Source organism: Tuber melanosporum, assembly GCF_000151645.1.
Source record: "Tuber melanosporum whole genome shotgun sequence assembly, scaffold_24, strain Mel28".
Taxonomy (NCBI): Eukaryota; Fungi; Ascomycota; class Pezizomycetes; order Pezizales; family Tuberaceae; genus Tuber; species Tuber melanosporum.
In genome coordinates, this window is record NW_003298908.1 from 940,354 (window position 1) to 963,090 (window position 22,737).

A 22,737-nucleotide genomic window follows, 5' to 3' on the forward strand; every position below is an offset into this window, starting at 1 on the left:
GGGTGGATATCATGTCAAAGTTCAAGGTTCTCTCTCTCCCATCCCTCCCTCCCTCCCTTTCATCTATCCCGCAGTTAGACCTCCCGCTCCATGCGGAAGGAAGGAGGGAGGGTATGATAAAAAGGCCTGTATTGTTGTTGTGGTGGTCCTGATTAACCAATATAAATGATATCATATAGGTTGCAGATGACCGGTTGCTAACTTATGGGTTTTGGGAGGAGAGGGAGGGAAAGAAGGCGGACAGGTTGAATGCATAGATGGATGCGTCGTTATCATATCGTGGAAGGCCAGGGTGGGAGGGGGGGGGCTAGGGCTGGACCAAAACCGGGATTCATACAAATTAGGAAAAAACTCAAACTATCATACCAACACGATAATGGTTAAGTTAGTAGTCCTACAAGTATCATGCCTAGGAGATTTCGTCCTATCATACAGTTTGAGGGTTGACCTCAAACAATTGTTCCATACGGTAATAGAAACACCCTCTACTTGAGTATGCACTGCATCAGTTGAGTTGCTAAACAACCATGCCCATTGTCAAGGCGTGAAGAATCGTGGTACAGTACCGGTAGTTTCGTAGTGACGGCACCAGTGCATGGAGTGCTGATCGTAATACTATATTATAAAATAATAAAAATAAAATAAATATATAATAAAAACAGGGCAAAAAATGGTAAATTAAAGACAAGAAGATATTATAATTTTGATACAAGAATTTAAGGTTAGCTCGGTTGTCATGTTTGTTTTTATTCTTGTTCTTTTGCAAATATCCTTTTTCCCTGCGCTTTGCTTTCCATTCATTCATTCATTCAGATTGGTGGAAGGAGGGAAGGAAGAGAGGAATGAGGGAAGAAAAGAAAAGTTATGATGCATCCAGCAAAGAGCAAAGAGATATTTGTTGACAAGAAGAAAAAAAACAAAAAGGCATCTTGTTAGCCGCAATCGACCGTAGAGTGATTATCCCACCAGCCAGGTTCCTCCCATCCCACCGGAGAAGAAGAGAAGGGAATGATGGAAAAAGAAAAACTATGTAGAAAATAGAAGTAAAAATGCCAAAATTCGCGCCGTCCCATTGTTTTCATGTCAGGCGCCCGAGATGTAGTATATGCCGATAAGACGCGCCCCCCCATAAAAAAGAGTTAACACCAAAATACATGAAGATTTGTTGATGGAATGGAGGCAAAAAGGATTTGTTGAGGTTAAGTGAAGAAGAACCACCTGACTTGTCCAAGTCGCCACTATTGTGAACCTATTCGTACTTTCAAACTAAACCAAAACCAAGGAAAGAAATATTTTCGGATAGAAGAGTAAGGAATGAAAGAACTCCCTACCGCTTTCCCCCTTAGTGGCAGTGCTTTTGGTAGAACAAGAGAGTGGAAATAAAGGAAAGGAAGTCAAAACTTTAATAAAGAATAAACAAGAAAGTGTAATGAGTAGTAGAACAATGCTCCAAAAAAAAAAGGGAATGTGCCTGTAGATAGAGAAAAGAGGGAAATAGAAGCAAACAATGAGCCCGCGCGCCGTATGAAAGTTAACAGAAAAAAACCGATAATATGCACAGCCGGTTATGTGGATTTTTTTGTGGATTTTATGAATTTTTTTTTTTCTTTCTTCCTTTCGATTAGTTTCCGTCCCCTGCTCACAACTGAATGTTGAAAAACTGTTGATGCGCCGTTACCGAAAATAAACGACCGATTTTGTACAATTCGCCGAGGATCCGCCAATTGCCATGACCATCTTCCGGATCCTCCAGTTGGAGCGATCCTAGTCACCGTTTGTGGGGTGGAGGAGGAGACCCCGCCTCGTCCTCAGATTTGTAGTCTCCGAATTCCTCGAATACTGGGAAGCTAATGTAACCACCTATTGTAAAGAAGAATTAGCCAGAAGGAACGGATTAAATAAAGGGGGGATAACTTGTTCGCGTCGCTGCAATTTTTGCTGGGGTAGAGCGAGCGAGCGAGCAAGCATGTGAATTGGGGAGCGAGTGACGTACCGTCGGGGCTCTCAGGCAAACCCTTCTGCATCGAGCCGAACGGGAAATGGCAACCATCCCCGGGGGGCGTCGATAGTGGTGTCGACGAGGCAGAGCTCGAATTCGACATTGCCATTCTTGGAGATGATGGTGTAGTTCCTGTCTGCGGTTGAGGAGCTGCAACTTTTGCGAGTAATGTTGTCGCTGTCTGTGAAGGCGAAGTGCACCGATGCCTCTCACTCTGCACGGTCGATGACCCAGTTACGCCGCTGACCGAAGGAGGGGTTACCGAAGGAGGAGTGAGTGGGGAACGCCTCGAGCGTGAAGATTCGCGAGGATCTGGTAGTGAAAGGAGCATTCTTGCTGCTTTGGATGGGTAGGAAGCGAGTTTGCTGTAAGGGCTCGTTGAACGAGAAGTGTTGTCGTCCGAGGAACGTCTTCTCTTGTTTGAAGCCAGTGTGCGGATAGCTTCGAGTTATAATGGAACCGGATAGTCGGAAGGCTGGATAGGGCTTTTCGTGTATCGATATCGAGCTCGCTCTGGCTCTATTTTATCTTAGACAGGATTTTATAAAGGGTTGGTGGGAGCGGTCTAAGTTTTTGGCGATGAGAAACACGGACGGCCCCGAAGATCGTCTGAATGTATGGTATTTGTTGCGCAGAAGCTGGATGGAGAGCTGCTGATATGGAGATGGGTGGAAGATGCTGAGGGATTTTATTGAAATCCAGAAAGGCGAGAGTGTGATGGATGGGGAATATTTTGTGGGACAAGAGTAGAGTTGGGTGGTGGGTGAAGTGAGTATTAATATTTTTGTGGCCGAGCAAGAAAGTAGCGGAAGCGGCGTACGGGGGCGTGTCAGCGCTGGGTTAGAAAGAAAGGGTCAACAGGTTTGTTTAATCTAGGGAGAGAAGATGACGGAGACGAGATGGTCAATTTTCTTTGGAGGGGGGGTCTGGTCTGGTGTGGGCGGTGGGAAGCAGATACCGGTATGGTAGCTAAATATTGTAGTGGTGGGTTGACACGAAAAGCTGGTAAAGGGAGAGAGAGAGCTTGGTTGCTTGACGCTGTTTGGCCGCTTTTGCTTGCTTTGCCAGCTTGCTTTGACCTTGCTTGTGCTTTGCTTCTCGAGATACCGGTACTCGCTTCACCTGCTTAAGCGGCGCGGAGAAGGAATAGCGAAAAAAGGCAGGATATGGGAAGTAGCGGCAGGAAATCTATGTTCCTCTTGTAACCTTTCTCTATCTATGTATCATGTACGGTAGGAGGCACGAGGACTCTTCTTTTTTTTTTCTTTCTTCCCTTTCAGTCTGCTTCGTCAGGACAGGTCAATATCCAAGACCAAACGACGATGATGAGTGGGTAGATGGCGGCTGTTCTTGCGAGCTGGCTGTGAGAATGAGAAGGGAAAGAAAAGAAAAAGTGAGAGAGAGACGAGTACACTCAGACAAATAGAGAAAACTAATTGGCTGAACGATTAAAAAAAGGTATAAACGGACAGGCAGGATAGAGGAACAAGATTGACGCAGGGCAGAGCAGTAAGAAGCCCCAGGGTGAAATGAAGAGACACACTGCTTGGTGATACTATGGGTGCGGAGACACAGGAAGGGACACAAAAGTCAAAGTGTGTGTGTGTGTGGACAGGCCACTGTAAAACGGTGCGGAAACAGCGGAGCAAGAGTACTTGAGTATTTCTCTCTCTCTTTTTATTTGAAGTGGAAGTACCGGTACTTGTACACGAGAAGCTGGATCTTGCCATCTTTCTCCTCTTTTCTTTTTTCATATCCTGCTACTCTTCATGCCTCAGAAGGGATTGAGGAAAAGAAAAAAGGAAGAAGAAAAAAAAAGCACCATGTGCATCGTGTCGAACAGAGCGAACGAGGGCCGGTTCGTCGTTCGTCGATTTTGGCAGTCTTCCAATCCGGCCTGCTATGCTTGCTCTCCCCCAATGCTGGTCGGTTACTGGCTTGCTGTAGTCTTTGCTGGTGTTGCCGACCTGTTCCTTCCTGCCCCTCGCCCTCTGTGGAGAAAGAGCCCCGAGGGGCGGAGGGGAAAGAGGATCGGATTGGCGTGCCCCGACCTGTTCGCTTCAGGAATAGCTCGTTCACCCCTTGACCCTCTCTGGGGCAAATCCTTGGTAGTCCACGAGTAGTTCTGAGTGAAAAAAAAAAATCTTTCCCTTCCCCCAATTCATTTCCTGATGCCCACCATCTCGAGTTGAGGATACCGACTCGAGAAACTCAGGAGATAGACTATCGGATCGCATCACCTCTTGGAAACGAAGGGAAGGGAAAGAAAAAACAAATAACGAAGGCTCAAAATTCAAAATAATCACTCATGAATGGATCAATAGGAATTAACCCAAGTCAATTGCAATCCCTTGATCCACGCTAAATGAATGAAGGATAACGGTTGAACGCGGCTCGATACCACCAGCACATGGAGGGGTGTTCATGCTGAGATGATCATATACTCGAGCAGTCTAGAGGGTACTCGTAGTCTACTGTGGGAGGAAGAGAGATGGATGCGAAGAGCATTCGAGCACTGTAACCCCTTGCCACTGGCCGGCCACCTTTGCTCTGTCCTTGTACCTGTACGGTGCTCGAGTACGAGTATCGGTATCCCTAGCACCCCCTTGACCCGAGGAGGAGTATCTTTATTTTAAAAATTCATACCTGACCATTATTTCATTGTGTTACTCCCTTTTCGATCTCGACTCGCCCACAGAAGGGAAGTGGGGACGAGACCGACGCCCTAGCCAAGAGCGAGGCCCAGACCGTACTGTATGTAAGTTAAACGCTCCGAGATAGGAACAAGACAAGGAATAACTTAAAAAAAGAAACACCTCTTTCTATCCCCCCCCCATAAGACAAATAACACAGCCCGTACCTTCCTGGCCCTCCTGTGCCATAAAGGTGGTAGAAATGTTTTTCCAGGCCTCATGATGATTGACGCCGTCCACCGGTGGCCCGACGGGCAGCATAAATCTACTGTAGCCCACTTCACACACACCAGACATATAAACGAATAATGAGGAGTACGGTGCCCGGTACGTACGAGTACTTTGTTCAAACTTGTATACTTGAGTACTCATCATACTAGTACCAGTGCCCATACTCGAGTACCCTCAAGTCGAGAGGAAGGAAAAGGAAAAGCGGGGCCAAAACGGTTACTCTGCGGCTTTCTACTTTGTTCAGCCGCCTGACGTTTCCTCTTGTAAAAAATAAAAAAAAAGATGCAACCTTCCCCCCCTCTCCCTCTCCATGCAACCCTTTTCTTTCTAGTTGTCTGCATGTTTTGCTGTTCGTTCCGCGTGCTTGGTCCGTCGAAAGCTCGAACAAAGCGAATGGTGAAGGAGGAAGGGGGCAAGAGCACGAGGGGTGAGTTTGTTTATTCACCTTAACTAAACCATACCAGGTATAGTACCCCTCATTTTCCTTCCTCTTCCCTACAGAAGGGAAATCTAATTCCCAAACTGTCAATTGCTATTGTGAGAAAAGGAAAGAAAGGTTACTTGCACTCGTAGGGAGATGAAGTGGTCCACGAGTACGAGTACCGGTACAACGCATCTGTCATGCAACGAAAGTATCTATCCTGTTTGTTCCTGTCATCCATCGCACAGCATCTTTTGGCGGACCAATTGAGATTGAACAAACCTCTCGTAATAGCCCGCGGGTTGAGGAGAGGAGAGAGAGAAAGCGTTAACTTTTCATTTGTTCGTGTCAATCCCTTTTCCATCCATCCATTCCATTGCAGTTCATCCAGTTCACTGATAATTTTTAATTTCTGACCCGTCCATCTTCGCGCCACCAACCCATCCACCCATCAACCCCCCCTGGCAGAACGAAAGACCGACGCACAAGTCTCCAGAGTTCAAAAAGTCCAAAGAAGTTTGTGGAGGGGAAGGTCTTGAGAAAAGTGTGTGTGAGAAGTACTCGTAGTTCCGACATGGTTGCGCTTACTCGAGTACAGTACAAAATGGCAAAAGGAGGGAAAAATAATTACTTTCCTACCTTGATACCGGTATTCACTCACTCACGGACAATAAAACACTAAGCCAGGCTAGCTATACTGGTACTAGTACTTTAACTCGACAACTACCAACTGGTACGGGGAAGACTCGCTGTGACACTGCCTCACGGAGGTCACAACGTTCTTAGCACCCCCCAACCCTCCAGCGAACCGCTGGAAGGGGGGCCGGGAACCAGCCCCATGCCCAACGTAGCACAAAACCGTCTTGTCCCTCCAGCTCCGCTTTGGCGGGTGGGAAGGGAAGGGGAGGAGCGGTGGTCACACGTGGATCTGGCGGAAGGAGGGGAAAGGGGGACAACCTTTTGACAGCAAAAGACCGTTCACACCAGAAACGATATTCGAGTATTAGTCTATGGAACCAACTTTTCCTTCAGGTAGGTACAAATAACATCTACCAGAGAGTACCCAGCCAGCATGATAGCCCAGGGAAACAGATACAACGTCAGCATGGCAGGTAGGTACGATAGGCCCGACAATCAAGAGAGGGGAAGTATGATACGGAGAAAGCGTTGACTCCAGCCCTTCCTTCCTTCCTCCCTTCCCTTCCCATATATAATCCAATCAATATAAAAATCAACTCACTCATACTCGAGTATAGTATCAGCCTTAACTTATTCGGACAGCATGCGAAGGGAGGGGAAGAACCCCCTATAACCCTGCTGGGATGAGGTGAGCCCCACGTCAGGTACGGTTCGAAGTATGCTTTGCGCGGTGTTGGATTCCATTCATCACCCGGTCAAACAGGGGGTTATTGCAAAAATATCCAGGGGCGCACGGTACAATATATTATATACTTGTGTAGTGGGGGGATGAATATGATACTACAAGTACTCCCGAACATGACTCAACCGAACAGTACCCGCGTACTCTATGCACACACTCGATAAATATATGACTTTTTTTGATGAACATTTCCGTCTTGATTGACCGATTTACTGATTGATTATTGCTTCAATACCGCAGACCAAGGTGAAGTGAAGTAAACCCTTTGCTTTATTTCCACCCGAGTTTCTTATACTCTAACCAGCCAACCAGCCAACAAGATAAGACAGACAAAAGACAAGTATCATGCACCCCCACCCACCCCTACCATTCAAACAGACACTACACCACCATAAATTTACACATCATAACCCATGCAGTGGCCGTAACTTGTACTGTACCACGGTACTCCACATACCGGCAGGCAATTCACAACAACCATAAACTGCCACACGCCGGGGAAGAAACGGACGTCGTGATGACGTTATGTAATACCGATTCCGGCAAGTATATACCAGCTTTCTTTTCTTTCTCTCACGGGCACCGTAGACCACGGCTTGATGATGATGTTCAAGTCGAGCAGGTATTGAACATTCCAATCGCCGGAGGAGGAAGGAAGGAAGGAAGGAAGGAAACAAGGGACGAACGGCAAACTCCCTTCGTTTAAGTTGGCTATTATGGACTACCGAACGGTGCCGTAGTGTTCTATCTCTCTATGATACCTTGCCGTATCGTGCCGGCACGCTACGGATAACTCGTGATTTCTAGGGGTCTCTAAAAAAAGAAGGGGAAGGGAAAAATAAAAATAAAAATAAAAAAACGAATGATGATACAAGTACTGTACTGTATACCGACTGGATAAAAACATCGTAACATTATCATAACTCGCGGTGCAGGTTTTGGAACTTGCGATACGGCGGTAGGAATTGCTGAGCGGCGCGGTGAGTACAATACATGTGCTATAATGCAACCGTCTTACTCGTAGAATGTCCTTCGGAAGGGAGGCCAATGATTTTTTTCATTTCAAGATCCACTTTCATCAGGCTAAGTTAAGAGTTACTGTGTTATTATTATTATTATTATTATTGTTATTATTATTATGATATTACCGGTATTGTTCCAAGCCAAGTTACAAAGCGGTGAGTTTGTGATTCAAAGTGGCACGATCGCAATTACTTTTGATCCTGTTTTTGTTTTTTTACAGTAGACAAAAAATCTTTCACTGAATTGCGGAATCAGGAAAGAGTAACCTCTCATTCATGGACTGGCGATGCTAATCATGCTAATCATGCTAATCGAACTGAGAAGGTATCCAACAGTGACCAAGAAAAGCGCGCAACATACCGGTACTCGAGCACAGCGTGCGCCCAAGATGCCTTCGTCACAACCGCAACAGCAGCAGCAAGACCATCATAATAATGATAAAAAGAAAAAAGGAACGTGAGAACGGGACCTTTCCCCAACCTACCGCGGAAAAACACCTACGTATCGACATATTCCATCAAAATCGAGAATACCATGAGCCGTGAACCGAGATGCGGGAGAAGAATAAATCGAATTTGGAGCGGGAGGGACTTTATGCAAATGCGGAAACCGAAGTGAAAAAACAATGGGGAAAAACAATGGGGGAGAGGGGGGATCTGGAGTACCAGGTTACAGCAAGATCCGCCTTACATACGACGTCACACCGGGAATTAAGAAACCACGGGGATTTGGCGGGGCATGCGCTCCAGAGAAAAATTGAAAGAAACTGGGAGCCCTTTTGAACAGTCAGCCGGTGCCAGCAAAAGGTACTTGGGAATCCCAAGATCGTGGAAATGCTTAGGGATCGGAGGGGAAAAAACCCCTACCCGCTATGTACTCCAAGAGGGCCACATATGTATGTAAGCCTTCCTAGTGATCCACGTCGTCTGTTGTGAGTACTGTTAGTAAACGGCCTCTTGACCTTTATGAAGAGAATTCCTTCTCATTTGTTACTTACCCCACGCACGTCCTTGGACTGCGCTGAGCTCCTCCATTGTCATAACCTTACCAGTGGTAAAGTACCTACATCAGTCCGTCAGCTTCTGCTTTTGAAAATAGTCACGCGAGCTGCGTTGAGGAACGTGGTATTTGGGGAAATGTGCTTCGGCTCACTCACCCAGCATGAATTTTCGCATCGATCTCGACCCTCGAGTCCTCCGGAATCATCTCATCCGGAATCGGTATCCTCTCATGAATAGGAATTCCCTGACCTACAATTGCATCGTACTTCATGCTACAGCGGAAATCGGTCAGACCTCGAACGGCGCACGGCCGCTAACAACAGGAATGCGGGGGCAAGCGACGGGCAGTATCAGGCCAAAACTTACTTGGACATGGAAAGCATTCTGTCGATCTTCGTAATACCTAGCCAATGGAGTACCTGGCAATGGAATCGGTCAGATTTAACACATTCGGGTGGAAAAAACGATCGTGCGATGGGAGACAGGAGAAGGGGTGGAGGGTCTGGACAACTTACATCGGGCATGAGGGCTTGGAACCTCATATCCTGGGTGAAGATCAATTAGTACAAGAGTGCAGTCGGGCGACCCGCTTCTCTTCACAATGGCCATTGGAGTACCTTTACGCCGGCAATGTTCTGTCAAGTTTGTTAGCTAAGGTCAAGCCGGGGACGCAAAAAACGCATGAGAAACGCGCACCTCAGTCCTGATTAGTAGCGGATTTGTTAGCGTTGGCCACCACGAGAGGCAAAAGAACACACAGATGGATCTGGAACGTGTCGGGAAACAATAACTCACCTCTTGAAGTATTCGCTGGCTCGGTCGATTCCGCGTTTGCCTATGTTGCACCTGTGAGCTTAACTGCCGCTTCCCTCGGAAGAGCGGGCTCAAAAGCGATGTCACTTACGAGCGTTGTACACGAGGTACTATTGGAGGCACGTTAGCGGAAACGACTAGCTGTCGTGCTTGGATCTCGATTCTCATACCTTGGTAACCTCTCCAAGGGCTCTACCTTCCTTTCTGAAGTAGACCACAACACCACTGCCGCCTTTCTGCGCTTCCTTTACTGCTTCTTCGATCCCGAAGATGAGGTAAGGGCGACAAGTGCAGATATCGGAGCCGAACACATCCGATCCATTACACTCATCATGGACACGAAGGGCCAGCTTAACGTTGGGGTCGGACATCTTGGCGGGGTCACCGAAGCAGTAAACAGTCAGACCACCAATTGGAGGTAGGAAGAGCTTGATGTCGTTGCGGGTGATAAGTTCTGGGAAGGAGCCACCGGTGTTCTCAAAGAGAGAACGACGGAGAGTGCCCTCATCTGATCACGAAGAAAGTCAATGCTGTTAGCCGACGATAAATTTACAACCGGAAGTTGAGAAACGTTTGACACGGAAACAAGCTCCACCAACATATACTGCATTCAGCGTGACCCCAGCGGATGTTCGTCCCGAAAATGTCAAGTTTAAGACCGGCGAGGCCAAACAAGACGAACGGGAGAATGAAGGGCACGGTAGCGGTAGGACATGGGATAACAATTGTTCAACATACCAATTCCAAATCTCTCTGCTACACCAGGAAGATACCAGACGGGCTCGACGGCAAATTTAGTAACAGCTAGTTCACCACACTCGTTCAAGCAGATCCTTCCGTCAACCTTGAGACGACCAGCCTTTACGCTACTTTCGAGTTCGGGAAGTTTCATGTGAGCTTTTGTGATGGCAATAGTGGGACGAATCTCGACATTCTCCTTGTTTATGTAATCATTGTACAACCAAGGGGACAAATGACCCAAGGGATCCATGGCAACGATCTTCTTGGGGTCGGACCATTGAGGGAAGGGGCCAATGGTTGCGGCAGGCTCAGTGTTAGTGAAATCGGGCTTGTGATCAACCTTGAGGTCTTGAATTGCGACGGCAAGAGCGTGGTAGATACTATAGGAACCACCATGGGCGCCAATTGCTATTTGGGCAGAAGGTTAGAGAATTGGCATGGGGTAACACAGAATATAAAAAGGGCCCGCGTGACCAGAAGCAGAGGTAGTCGGTGGAAACAATAGAGAATAAACGAGCATATAAAGATTGGGTGAGGGAAAGGGAGAAAATTGAGATCATAGACCAGAATAAAAAGTTTCAAGACCTCTTGAGAGCAATCTCTCTCCCATATAGCAAAGCAAGACGGTAAAGGACTCACCATTTCTACGCCTGACAGTAGAAGCACCTCTCGAAACAACAACCGGCCCACGCTTAGTAGTATCCTTCTCCCCCCAATTCATAATAATGGGATCGATTCCGCTCTGTCCGGGATAGGTAGTAAGGATGATCCTAGAGGTAACGTTCGGCTTTCTCGCAACGGTCGGGATAACATCATTAGTGGGGGAAGCGGGAGGTTCCGTAGCCTCGGCGGCGGCTCCTCCAGTAGCAGTGGTGGCAGCAGCAGTAGTAGTGGTGATGATGGTGGCGGGCTTCTCTCTATCCTCCCCTTCTTTAACGGCGGCGGCGGCGTCATCCTTGAGCTTCTTGACGTCGGCGAGGGCGTTGACGCGGCCGTTGATAGCGTCCACGGATGCTGCGAGGATCTTGTTGTCCTGCTGGAGCTGTGTTACGGCGGATAGGATCTGGTTTAGGAGTGAATCCGCCATATTTTTATTTTTTTTGGGACGTTTTGTTGTTGCAATGTGTGTGGTCGTGGTCGTGTGCAGAGGTGGTGGTGGTGGTGGGGTAGGGAGATAGAGTTGGGTATAATTGACTGGTTGATTCTTTGATATATGGAGGGGAGGGTAGCTTTGCTGCCGGAGGTGTTGTATATAATAGGCCAAAGTAGGGATATGGGTGGAGGGGGTGAGGGTTATAGGGGTGAAGGGTGCCTGATTATCTCACTAGAGATAAAGAAGATGGGTGGAAGAAGGGGGGGGAAGGAGGAAGGAGGAGGAGGGAGGGAGAGGGAGAGAGAGAGAAGAGTTCAGTTCCTGCGTGTATGATAGCTTAAACATCTACTCTTGCACGGATGAACAAAGGAAGGGCGGGTCAAGTCCTGTGTATTTCCCGCCTACCGTGCCATATGATACTTACACACACAGTGCTCGCACTGCTAACTTCCCGCTCTTCAATCCGGTCACGAGCAGATGTGTTGTCTGGATTGCTTTGCTTGACCGATGGACAAGATCTTCCCTCTTTTTGGGAGGGGTGTCTAGCATAAAGCCGTACCGGTACAATACCGGCATTTTGCAGTAGGTACTCCCAGATACCTATCATATCCAACTTTCGCTGTGACGCCTGAAGCTATAGTTCCTGCTCCCGGTGTATGGTGCCTAACCTGCCCACTGCATCAATTTGATACCGCAAGAAGCTTATCGGCGAACCACAGTAACACACCTTCACTATTTGCTACACTAAGTTAGCCCAAGCGATCACGTGAGCCTCAACCCCTGTCCCTCACTTTATGATTCTATTTTTCCTCCTTTCTGGGAGTACCAGTACAGTATCCTTATGCGTGTTAAAAGTGTTGGTCCTTTTCTCTCCTCTTTGCCACTTTTCATGTAACCGTGACAACCATAGAGGTCTAAGCCACATCACATCACGTTTTCCCTTCCGATTGGATAGGTTTAGGCGGCAGTTTGTTGCCTCGAAACCCTCACCACCACCTGTCACCACCTCCACCACCACCACCAAGGTGAAGGACCCTTCTCTTCCACACACACAACTTCACTCTTCCATAACACCTCACCGACAACCATCACCATCAACGACGACAACAACCACATCACAACCAACAGCCCCAATTTTCACAAGTAACCAACATGGTACCCCATCCTTCGCCCCATTCATCCCACACAAGCTAACCATCCCCATCAACAACAGGGCAAACGCAAGAAGTCGTCCCGCAAGCCTACGGGCCCAAAAAAAGTATGTCACCCTACGCCATGCATAACTAACCCCCCGCCCCCTCCTACTAATGAGATGACGACCCCCAGAATGAACCCCTCGCGACCACTTTTTCGTGCCTTTTCTGCAATCACGAAAAATCCGTTACCTGCGTGCTCGACAAAAAGGCCGGCGTTGGCAGCTTGTCTTGCAAAGTCTGCGGACAGAGGTTCCAGGCGAACATTAACTGTATGTCACCATTTCTTACCTCTCTTCCTTTCTACCTACTCCTTGCGGTTTGGTTTGGTTTGGTTTGGTACATGCACCCCTCGGCATCCTCGGCGTTGTCTCGCGGTGCGGCCGCCATCGCCGGGGATGGATAACGGATGGACGCCGGCACTTCCCAGATCTCGGAGAGAACAGATAAACATTAACGTATTGGGATTGGGCGGGATAGATTTGTCAGCTGCGATAGACGTGTATAGCGAATGGGTTGACGCCTGCGATGAAATTGCGAATCCGAAGGAGAAGGCTCCCGGACGAGTTAGTGGCAGCAGTGGAACTGTGGGAAGAAGCGGCGGAGGGGGGGGAGATGGAGGGGCCGGGAGCAAGACCCAGCACAATCGCGATAAGTTTGATGACCTAGATGATGACGACGACGATGACATTGGTGGTGGGTATGGCGGGAGGGCTCAGGCGATCGTTGATGATGATGAGGAGGACTTTTAGAAGGTGCTACGGCACTATAGCCACAGGATCACTTGCGGAATGATGAATGAATGGATGGGATTTGAGTGGGTCCACGATGAGGTTGCTGTTATACTAGCCTTTCCTCTCCGTCTTTTTCTTTTCTTTTTTCTACTCTTTCTTTTCTTTTGCGAACGCGCTGGGCTGCACTCTTGATTTCTTGTATAAAAAAGGGTTGGGTTTCTGTTTCATTTTACTTTTTTTTTTTTTGCTCTTACTTTTCTTTATTGGTTCTATTACTAGTTGGTAATTGGATGGATGAGTGGATGGATATTTTTTCTTCTTCCCCCTCTATATTCCGAGGCACGTGTGACAATTGGACCACTGATGATGTGGAGGACTGGTTTTTCATACTACGAACAAGTTCCGATTACTTACAATCGGTTTTGCACAAACTTCCCTCCTTCAATTGACCAACCAGACGGTGGGCCTATGCATGGGCCTAAACAAAGGCCAACCCAACATTACATTTTCAACGCCAGAGACGATAAGGACAGAGCGAAACGTCTAAATGCAATAGAATCTATCACCGAAATCTCCCAATCCCGGAATGATATAACTGATCCCACCAGTTTGTTAGCATACTAGTATAGTCCAGATATATGTCAATGAGGGGGGGGATAAAAGGAACACACTTCTTCTCATCAAGCCCCTGATCCACAAACGCTGTCACGATCCTTAGTAAAGGGAACCTCTCGGCAAAGCTCCTGATACCTTCAGGACTAGCAATCAAGTTGAGGAACAAAATCCTCTCCTCAGGCACACCCCTAGAGATGAGCACCTCGACAGCCATAGTCGCCGACCCGCCAGTAGCAAACATGGGATCGAGCAGAAGACAGTACCTCTGGGCGATGTCCTCGGGCAGCTTGTCGTAGAAGAGGCGCGGCTTACTGGTCTCCTCGTCACGCTGGATGAGTATCTTCCCGATACGCACAGAGCGGCAGCAATCGCGGAGCCCCTGCTCCATGGCCTCGCCAGCCCGCATGATCGACACGCCACAGATCTTGCCTTCGAATTTCACGCCGGAGTAGGTGTGACCGATCGGCGTGGTGACGGAGGAGGAGATCACGGGGAGGTGATTCAAGCCTTCTTCCACTAGCAGGCGGATTATTCTATTGGAGTAGAAAATGAAGTCCCCACGTACGGTGGACTTGTCGCGGATCATCCTGTTTTTGGTGGAAGTTTCTGGGTTAGCTTGGGTTTAGCTTGACTAGAAGGGGGGCGGGTATGGGCATCGTATGAATGAATGAATGAAAGGTGGAGGTGGGGGGTACGTTAAGAGAGCGATCAATTGCGGGGTCTGCGGGAGGATATGGACATTGCTATGTTTGATAGGCTTCGAGACACTAGAATTGCAGGAATTAGCTAACTGTCTACTTGTTGCAAACATTCATCCCGCCTAGCCTAATAGGTAGGTGATGAGAGGGGGTGGGGAGGATAGTATCATACGTAGCATGCGGCTTCTCCTCCTCCTCCTTATACTTTGGCCCAATGGGTGCAGCAGGGGCTTCGGGTACAGTCGACGACATCTTGCTTTATTTATTTTGTCTGTCTCTTTGTCTTCACCCTTTCCTTGTTCTTCCTTTCCCTAGCAAACTAGCCGAGTCGCAAATATCGGTAGGGGGAAGGCGATGGAGAAAGGGGGGGGGGGAGATGAAGAAGGAGGAGGAGAGAGAAGAAGAGGTACCAGTATTATGATACTTCACCTTATGCGAGCAGCAGCTAAGGAAGGAAGGGGAAGTGGGGCTGTTTTCCCCGCAACCATTTTGGTTTAAGCTATCGTAGATAAGAGTGCCCTTCAGGGTCCTGGTCTCACTTACTTAACCTTAAACGTCCGAGGCACGTGTGGCGCCCCCTTACATCTATCAGCTATTGGCACAGTCAGCTGAAGTGAGAGGGGAAGAGAGAGAGACAAGTCACACGTATTATTGGTGTGCTGGAATGCCAGTGGCGCCGCAAGGGTACCATACACCCCGCCACGGGCGGCAAGGGAGAACACCCATCTCTTGGTAGTAAGTATCATACGATTGGGAAAGTATTGATCGATTGGGGAGTTCTTGTGCATTTACCAAGATGGAGTAAAGTACAGTAATGTACTCGTACTAGTACAAGTTACACTACCATAGTCTACTCAAGTACTTGTACAGTCGTGTCCGTAAAGTCTTCATACCCCGGCGCGGCAATGGTGTTGTCCTCCATCCCCACAACAACCACCTCTACCATGACCCCCCCACATACCCGAAGAGCTAGAGAAGATCAAAATAAGGAAATTTATGCCCTGTATAAACATACTGATATGGGGTATAATAAAATTTCTAAGGTTATGGGTATCTCTAAGGCAACTGTTCAATCAGTAGTCAAAAGAGCTGAATCAAGAGATGGAAATACCCATGATGCCTCCAGATTTGGAAGACCAACAACAATTACCCCTCAAAAAAGAAAGATAATGGAGTCCATTATCAATGCCGAGCCTCATTTAGCGTTATGCGACATTACCAAAAAAAGCAAATATTGGTCTGGAAAAGACATCTGTGGATAAGATCATATCAGAAGCTGGTTTTAAGCTTCTGATACCTAGAAAAAAACCTTTTTGGAGGAAAGGACAGAAGGAGAAGAGAAAGGAGTTTGCTAGGAGAAGGAGGAATTGGAGGGGTGCATGGAATTGGGTTGTTTTTGTGGATGAAGCCACCATTATCTATGATCCAAATCCTACTGGCAGGAAGGTCAGAGTTAGACCTGGTGAAGAGCTGGAAGAAAAAAACTTGAAGCCTAGCTTTAAGTCTGGGAGGACTAGTATTGGAGTCTATGCTGCAATCATGAAGGGTGGCAGGACTGAGTTAATTCTTGTGAGGAAGAGGGAGGAGGAAGAAAGGACCAGCAAAAGAGACAGACTTGGCCTCAATTCCCACCAATATGCAACTGAAATCCACCAGCCATACCTCATCCCTTTTATAGAAGGTCTGGATAGACCTTCTGACAACATCTACCTAGCAGCAGTCAATGCCTCCTGGCATGGTAGTGAGGAAAACAGAAAATTGCAGTCAGACTGTGGTTATTAAAAATTGCCTTGGCCACCCAACTCACCAGATCTCAATCCTATTGAGAACACTTGAACTCTGCTCAAAAGAGCCCTCAGAAATCGATTCTCCAGGTTGGATAGGAGGCCTCACAGTACTGCTGAATTATTTCAGGCAGCAAAGGAGGAATGAGATTTAATTTCCCAAGAGAAGTTGGATGGGTGGATAGATAGGATGCCTGAGAGAATACAGGCTGTACTAGATACAGATGGTGGTCATACAAAGTGGTAATAATATTTTCTTAAGGCTTATTAGTTCTATTCATATACTTTTCTTAATTGAGTTGTTTGAATTTTTTTTCAATTTTCCATGGAGAGGTGTTGTGGTTGTGTGGTTGTGCTGCCGGGGTATGAAGACTTTATGGACACGACTGTACTCGTACTACCGGTATTTGCGCTGTCTAGGACCCATGCTCAGTCGTGGGGACTTGGGTCTACTCTGAGAGCTATGAGTGACAAACTACGATATTGTGCCTAACTTATGAATTTGTATGGAGGGAAGGGGGGGGATCAGCCCGGTCACAGAATCCTCTCACACATACCTACCCTGTTGGTCCAAAAACTCCCAATATCCTGCGGCGCTGTAGAGTGCCAGTATCTTACAGTACCGGTACCGGTACTGCATTTCTATCTATATCTACTAAACCCAAGGCACAGTATGCACTTGTACTTACTTCACTTACCCGTATTGTAGGAGCCAAACGAACCCCCTCTTTCCTCACCTTTACCCTACCCTTCCCACAATTCCAATTGCCACGCAGTAAACACCGCCATCGACATCTAGAGTAACAGTAACACACACCTGTTCCTCCAGCGCGCATGGGGGATATGGCATTTTTCGATTGCCTAAGGCCTAGTCTAGATCGTGCGCCCGAAAGTACGAGCATGATATGACAGTTCCGCAGGTGGGGGTGAAGATGAAAGGAAGGGTCCAGGCCCCCCTCTTCATTCATTCAATGGATATATCACAATGTCGCCAAACAAACATGTCAGAATAGGATGGGTTAAATCTGCCATAACTTGTGATACGATACGGCACGACCGCATCGATTCCAAATCTCCGGAGATATAGTGAGTAAGTTAAGTACAAGGGAAGAATCTGATAAAAAAAATAAAAAAAATAAAAAAGTCCAAGCTTGAGTATCCATCACAATATAACTATAGTTGTAACGTGTTCACAAGGTGCTAATCACGTTATCGGTAATGATACGGTAGTTGGCAGGTAGCCTGCTCTTCTAGAGAGGAGGCGAGAGCTGAGAACTAAAGGAGGCTTCGAGGGTGTACTGAGGAACAAAGAAGTAAACGTTCAACCAAGTATATTGAAATACTGTCTGTCAAAGTCTGCCTTTTCTATCGTAGAAACAGGCGGTCTTTAAATACACAAATCTGTTCATGTCTAGCATGAATGAAACTAATCAAAGGTATCAAGCGATACACTTTGGTAAAACTTCATAAGTATCAAAGCGATACTTAAAACAAAACATAAAACAAAACCAAGTATTAAACGATACTTAAAACAAACCAAGTATCAAACGATACTTAAAACAAACCAAGTATCAAACGATACTTAAAACAAACCAAGTATCAAAGTGATACTTGAAACAAAACATAAAACAAAACCAAGTATCAAATGATACTTAAAACAAACCAAGTATCAAACGATACTTAAAACAAACCAAGTATCAAACGATACTTAAAACAAACCAATAACTGAGTACCCGTACCAGTTACATTCCCCAAAACAAAACAACTGTTTAAACAAACAAAACCTAATAATCATCAAAAGCGGATTCCGAGAAACTCATGGCTTCAGTTTCCGCAAGAAATTCCTCATCATAAGTATCACACCAGGGATAAGAGGAAACTCTAAGGAAACACTTAGACTCGAAGAAATCTAAATCACAGTAGTCACGAATACCAGATTCGTGCTGTACATCAACCCAAGCATGATCGCAATCAGGACAGTAGTCAATCCAGAGGATTTCGAAGTAGTCTTCAAGTTGGATAACATCGTGGTTCAACAACAGTCCAACAATCTGTTGTCGCTGCCTCACATTGAGCTCCACATAGTTTGACATCGTTATGGTATTCGGATGGTGATTGGTAACTAGATAAAGTTGTCAAGGGCCTGCTCCATAGTTTGATTCTCCTCATCACTGCTTTCGAATTCCGACTGAAAGTATGGTGCCCAAAATCTATCTCTAGCTTCGAGTTCTGCGTGCCATCGCTCAGTTTCTGGCATTGTAGGTGTCCAGCACATGGTGATATAATTGATTGTTGGGGGGAGGGATTCGTTTAGCATGTTGTCTTTCCACCATCAGTTCACCATATCCATAGCATGCTCTAGTCCTTCCAGTGGTTCCCAACTGTTTTCGCTCATTGGATATCCTTTCCATTTGACTAGGAACTGATCATTTCCATGCCAAATGCGGTGGTCTCTGATTTCTTCAACTTCCCATTCATCCTTCTTATCGAGGATGATAGGTGCAGGCCGAAAGTGGGTACTTCCAGGAAACTTGGAGTCGTCATTTGGATGGAATCGCTTGACAGCTGAGGCGTGAAAGACTGCAGTATTGCGGTGGTACATGCGTCCATCCATCTGGACAGTGTAGTTCTCTGTATGCTCGTCAAAGGATATGACTTTGAAGGGTCCGTGCCATCGGGGTTGGAGTTTCTTACTGCGCCCGACATTGGTAATGAACATGTTACCGTGAACCATGAGCATATCTCCTGGTGAGATGGGGACATGTTTGTGTCGTCGTTTCTGGGCAGTAGTGGTGCTTCGGAATTGGGCAGCCTTAACAGCTTGGAAGGCATCGTTCCGAATTGCTTGGTGGCGGTTTAGATGGTCATCAGAGGCAGGGACTGAGGGGTTCTTAAATAGTGTTGTAGTTAGGAGGGGGTATTGACGGCCAAAGACTGCCTTGTATGGTGACATCCGCAAGGTATCTGAAAATCCGGCGTTGATATATGCAGCGAGCTCAACAAGGGCTGGTTCCCAATTGTTTTGTTGTTTATTGATCATATTCCTAATTCCGGTCTTAACCTCGTGGATTTTTCGTTCTGCTTGGCCATTAGTCTCATGGCGTCCTGGGGCAGCCATAATGTGGTTTATTCCGAGGGAGGTCAAGGTTTGCTTCCAGAATCTGGCGGTAAAGCGGGGATCAGCATCACTGACAATAGATAAGGGGTACCCGTGGGGGGTAAACAGGTATCATTGTAGGTTATTCCAGGTGTCTTTGGAGGAGTCGGTAACCTTCATTAGTATTAACCAGGTGTATTCAGAGAATCGATCCACAGCTACCAAGACGGTGTCATATCCGGCGGACTTGTTGAATGGTCCTGCGAAATTGATGGCATAGGATTCAAATATTTCACATAGTAGTTGGAGGGTCTGAGCTTTCCCTTCAGGAAGTTGTGTTCGCTCCTTATTTGTCTGACAGAGTTCGCATTGCCTGACAAAATCACGGAAGTCCTTTCGCATTTCAGGCCAGTAAACATATTCTGAGGCATATTGGAGGTTGCGATCCGCACTATGGTGTCCTTTGTTGTGGATTTCGGTAATAACATATTCTCTAATAGTCATTCCATTGAACATATGGCCTTTTGGTATGTATAAGCAGTGTTCACCATAACGGGTGCTGGTATAGACCATTTCATTGGATATGTTGTAGGGGGTGAGGTCTCCATATCTAGAGCTATCCATGGCTTTGAAGTAAATCGGGTCATGGCGGTATCCTGCTATCATTTGGCTTTGGAAAGAGGAGGTTAATTCTTCTGTAGTTGATCTAACATCTCGTTCATCCTCGATTAGGGATCCTCTTATTGGTTCGATAGGGGCTTCCTCTTCCTCAAAGGCTTCGTAGAGTTGACGCCGAGGCTCGGGAATAGTAGGGGGTATGACCGAGATAATGGTTTCATTGTTGTATACTCGTAAGGGTCCACCATATAGTGGTCGTGAATCGTTTATGGGAGGAGAGGATGGCGGGGCTGACTGTGGGGGGTGTAAATAGGATATTGCATCCACGTAGGCTGCTGCTTGTTCGAGTTCTTCAAGACCTTGGTACCGTGTTGGTGCAGGATTAAGGATATGAGGAGATTGGGTTGACTCCTTTTCATCGATCATCTCTTCTTCTTCCTCTGCGGTGTCGAAGCTGGTGTCTTTGGAATCATCAGCAGGCATATAGTACGGTCGCTGGTATCTGTTTCCGAACTTAATTTCAGTCTGGTGAAAAGGGCAGGTGTCGTGGTAACAGTGGGACCAGTGGAGTCTGCTTTGTTCAAGATCGTGAGGAGGTGTGCTGCGGAGCGTGCAATTGTCTTTCCATTCTTGATCAATGTCCTTTCCTCGTTCTGTTCCGGCAGCACTGTACATGGTGTAAGAGAAAGAATTGGAGGGAGTGGCAGAGCTGGCGGCAGCCATCGATGGTTCTTGTTCATAGGAGGTGTCGTCAGGGCTGTCCTCGCTTTGTCTTGTGTGGTCGTGAACAAGGGGAGGGTTTGCGAGGTCTTGATTCTCATATAGGCGGGAAAGAGCATCAGCTAAATAGTTCCTTCTTCCAGGGGTGTAGATAATTTTTGCATCGTATTTGCTGATTTCACCTATCCATCTTGTTCTTCTTCTTCCAGGTATCCTTTGTGTTTTAAGATTAGTGAGAGGTTGGTGGTCGGTGACAATAGTGAATCTATTACCCATAAGGATGTGGTTGAAAGCGGCGAGAGCATCAATCACAGCAAGGGCTTCCTTGTCTGTTGTTCTATAGTTCATCTGTGAGTTAGTGAACTTCCTGCTGTGTAATGCCGCCGGCCTTGCCGTTTCATGGGAGGCCCCTTGCCCAACCCATGCTCCAACTCCAACATCAGATGCATCCATTATCAGCCATATCGGTTCTGGTTTACTATAGTCGATAGGTTGAATAACGTTGGCGTTTTTAATCAAATCCTTGATGTTGGTAAAGGCTTGGTCATGAGTGTGGGTCCAGACAAATTCTGCATTGCCGGCAAGGTCTGTGAGCGGCGCTGTCACAGTGGCGTGGTGTGGGAGGAACTGGGAAATGTAGTTGACTAGTCCTAGGAATTGCATGAGTTCCTTTTGATTCCGGGGTGTTGACCATTCCGTTAAACAGGCTATTTTTCCTGGGGCTGCGTGTATTCCTTCATCATCTATAACATGTCCTAAGATATCGAGTTTATCGGCAAACAGAATTGATTTGTTTCTGCTAGCGTAGAATTTAGCTTCCCTTAGTTTGGTACAAACCAGTCCTATATAGTAGGCATGTTCTATTTCGGTGTTCGAGAAGATGAGAATATCATCAATGTATACCCAAACAAAATGGTGGAGGTATTCGCTTAGGAGGTTTTCCATAATTCGCATAAAGGTGGCGGGCGCATTCTAATATGACCGGAAGAGCGGATTCATCAGAGCAGACCGGCTAATGAAACTTCTGAAGGGTGTTTTGAAACTGTTGTAGCGTTCGCTTTCTGGATCTAACCTTGTTTGGAAGTAGGTATCGCTTAGGTCAATCTTACTTCGGAATCTAGCCCGTCCAACTGCATTTAGGATCTGGGTTTGGTTTGGGATAGAGGAGCTATCCATAACCGTGTTATCGTTCCGTAGCTTGAGATCAATCAAGGGGCGGATTCTTTTGCCATCTGCTTTGGGTTGAACAAACATAGGAGCGGCACCTGGGGCTTCTGCTCGGTAGATGACTCCTCTTCTTTGTTGTTGGTTGATTCAATCACAAAGTGGGCTTTTGTATGCATCAGGAATAGAGTAGGTGGGTTGGTTCTTGAGATTGGAGGGGTCTCGGAGGCGGATGTGGTGGTTCACCTTTCTCATAGGCGGTAGTTCTTCGGGTATTTGATTAGGGAAAACATCAGAGTATTCATCCAATAGATTTTGGGTAGTTGCTTCACAGACTGCGGCTCGGTACTCTCCGCTTGTTGGTGTGCATGAGACTCTGACCTTCTGATCTGGGAAATCGATGGTTGATTCCCCACACCTGATTATAGCTTTGTGGCGGTTCATGAATGGCATGCCTATTAGGGCATCGTATTTGGCTAAATTTCCAATCAGCATTTCCTGGGGGGGTAGTATAACAGAACCAAGTCGAATGGTCGCACTACAGGTTTTATGGCTTGTAGATCGTGATCCTTTTACTGCCATATTGACTGGTATGGGTTGGTTGAGCTCTCGGGTTGGGAGTCCATGGACAGAGACAAAGGCATTACTGATCATATCTCTTCCGATTGCGCCAGTGTCGAATAGGACTCGAGCCCTTTTGCCATTGATCAGGATAGTA

General features: G+C 46.9%; 4 protein-coding genes; 1 reads left to right on the top strand and 3 right to left on the bottom strand.

The window, feature by feature from the left end:
• Window positions 1-604: 604 nt before the first annotated feature.
• Window positions 605-3,622, bottom strand: GSTUM_00006175001 (uncharacterized protein). XM_002838303.2 has 2 exons: window positions 1,994-3,622; window positions 605-1,860 (listed from the first exon to the last, which is right to left on the bottom strand). The coding sequence occupies exons 1-2, from the start codon at window positions 2,328-2,330 to the stop codon at window positions 1,769-1,771; spliced, it is 429 nt and encodes a 142-aa protein (XP_002838349.1). The 5' UTR covers window positions 2,331-3,622; the 3' UTR covers window positions 605-1,768.
• Window positions 3,623-7,999: 4,377 nt separating this feature from the next.
• On the bottom strand, window positions 8,000-11,638 carry GSTUM_00006178001 (uncharacterized protein). XM_002838304.2 has 15 exons: window positions 10,943-11,638; window positions 10,301-10,711; window positions 9,814-10,070; window positions 9,733-9,754; window positions 9,654-9,672; window positions 9,541-9,584; window positions 9,367-9,384; window positions 9,265-9,294; window positions 9,116-9,168; window positions 8,999-9,021; window positions 8,905-8,942; window positions 8,797-8,810; window positions 8,746-8,768; window positions 8,615-8,674; window positions 8,000-8,523 (listed from the first exon to the last, which is right to left on the bottom strand). The coding sequence occupies exons 1-15, from the start codon at window positions 11,388-11,390 to the stop codon at window positions 8,418-8,420; spliced, it is 1,566 nt and encodes a 521-aa protein (XP_002838350.1). The 5' UTR covers window positions 11,391-11,638; the 3' UTR covers window positions 8,000-8,417.
• Window positions 11,639-12,190: 552 nt separating this feature from the next.
• Window positions 12,191-13,680, top strand: GSTUM_00006179001 (uncharacterized protein; the record flags this gene model as incomplete). XM_002838305.2 has 5 exons in its annotated part: window positions 12,191-12,394; window positions 12,525-12,551; window positions 12,610-12,654; window positions 12,723-12,861; window positions 13,070-13,680. 5 exons carry the CDS (start codon window positions 12,191-12,193, stop codon window positions 13,339-13,341), a joined length of 687 nt encoding a protein of 228 aa, XP_002838351.1. The 3' UTR covers window positions 13,342-13,680.
• Window positions 13,681-13,687: 7 nt separating this feature from the next.
• Window positions 13,688-15,126, bottom strand: GSTUM_00006180001 (uncharacterized protein). XM_002838306.2 has 4 exons: window positions 14,809-15,126; window positions 14,634-14,705; window positions 13,995-14,525; window positions 13,688-13,918 (listed from the first exon to the last, which is right to left on the bottom strand). The coding sequence occupies exons 1-4, from the start codon at window positions 14,886-14,888 to the stop codon at window positions 13,867-13,869; spliced, it is 735 nt and encodes a 244-aa protein (XP_002838352.1). The 5' UTR covers window positions 14,889-15,126; the 3' UTR covers window positions 13,688-13,866.
• Window positions 15,127-22,737: the final 7,611 nt, after the last annotated feature.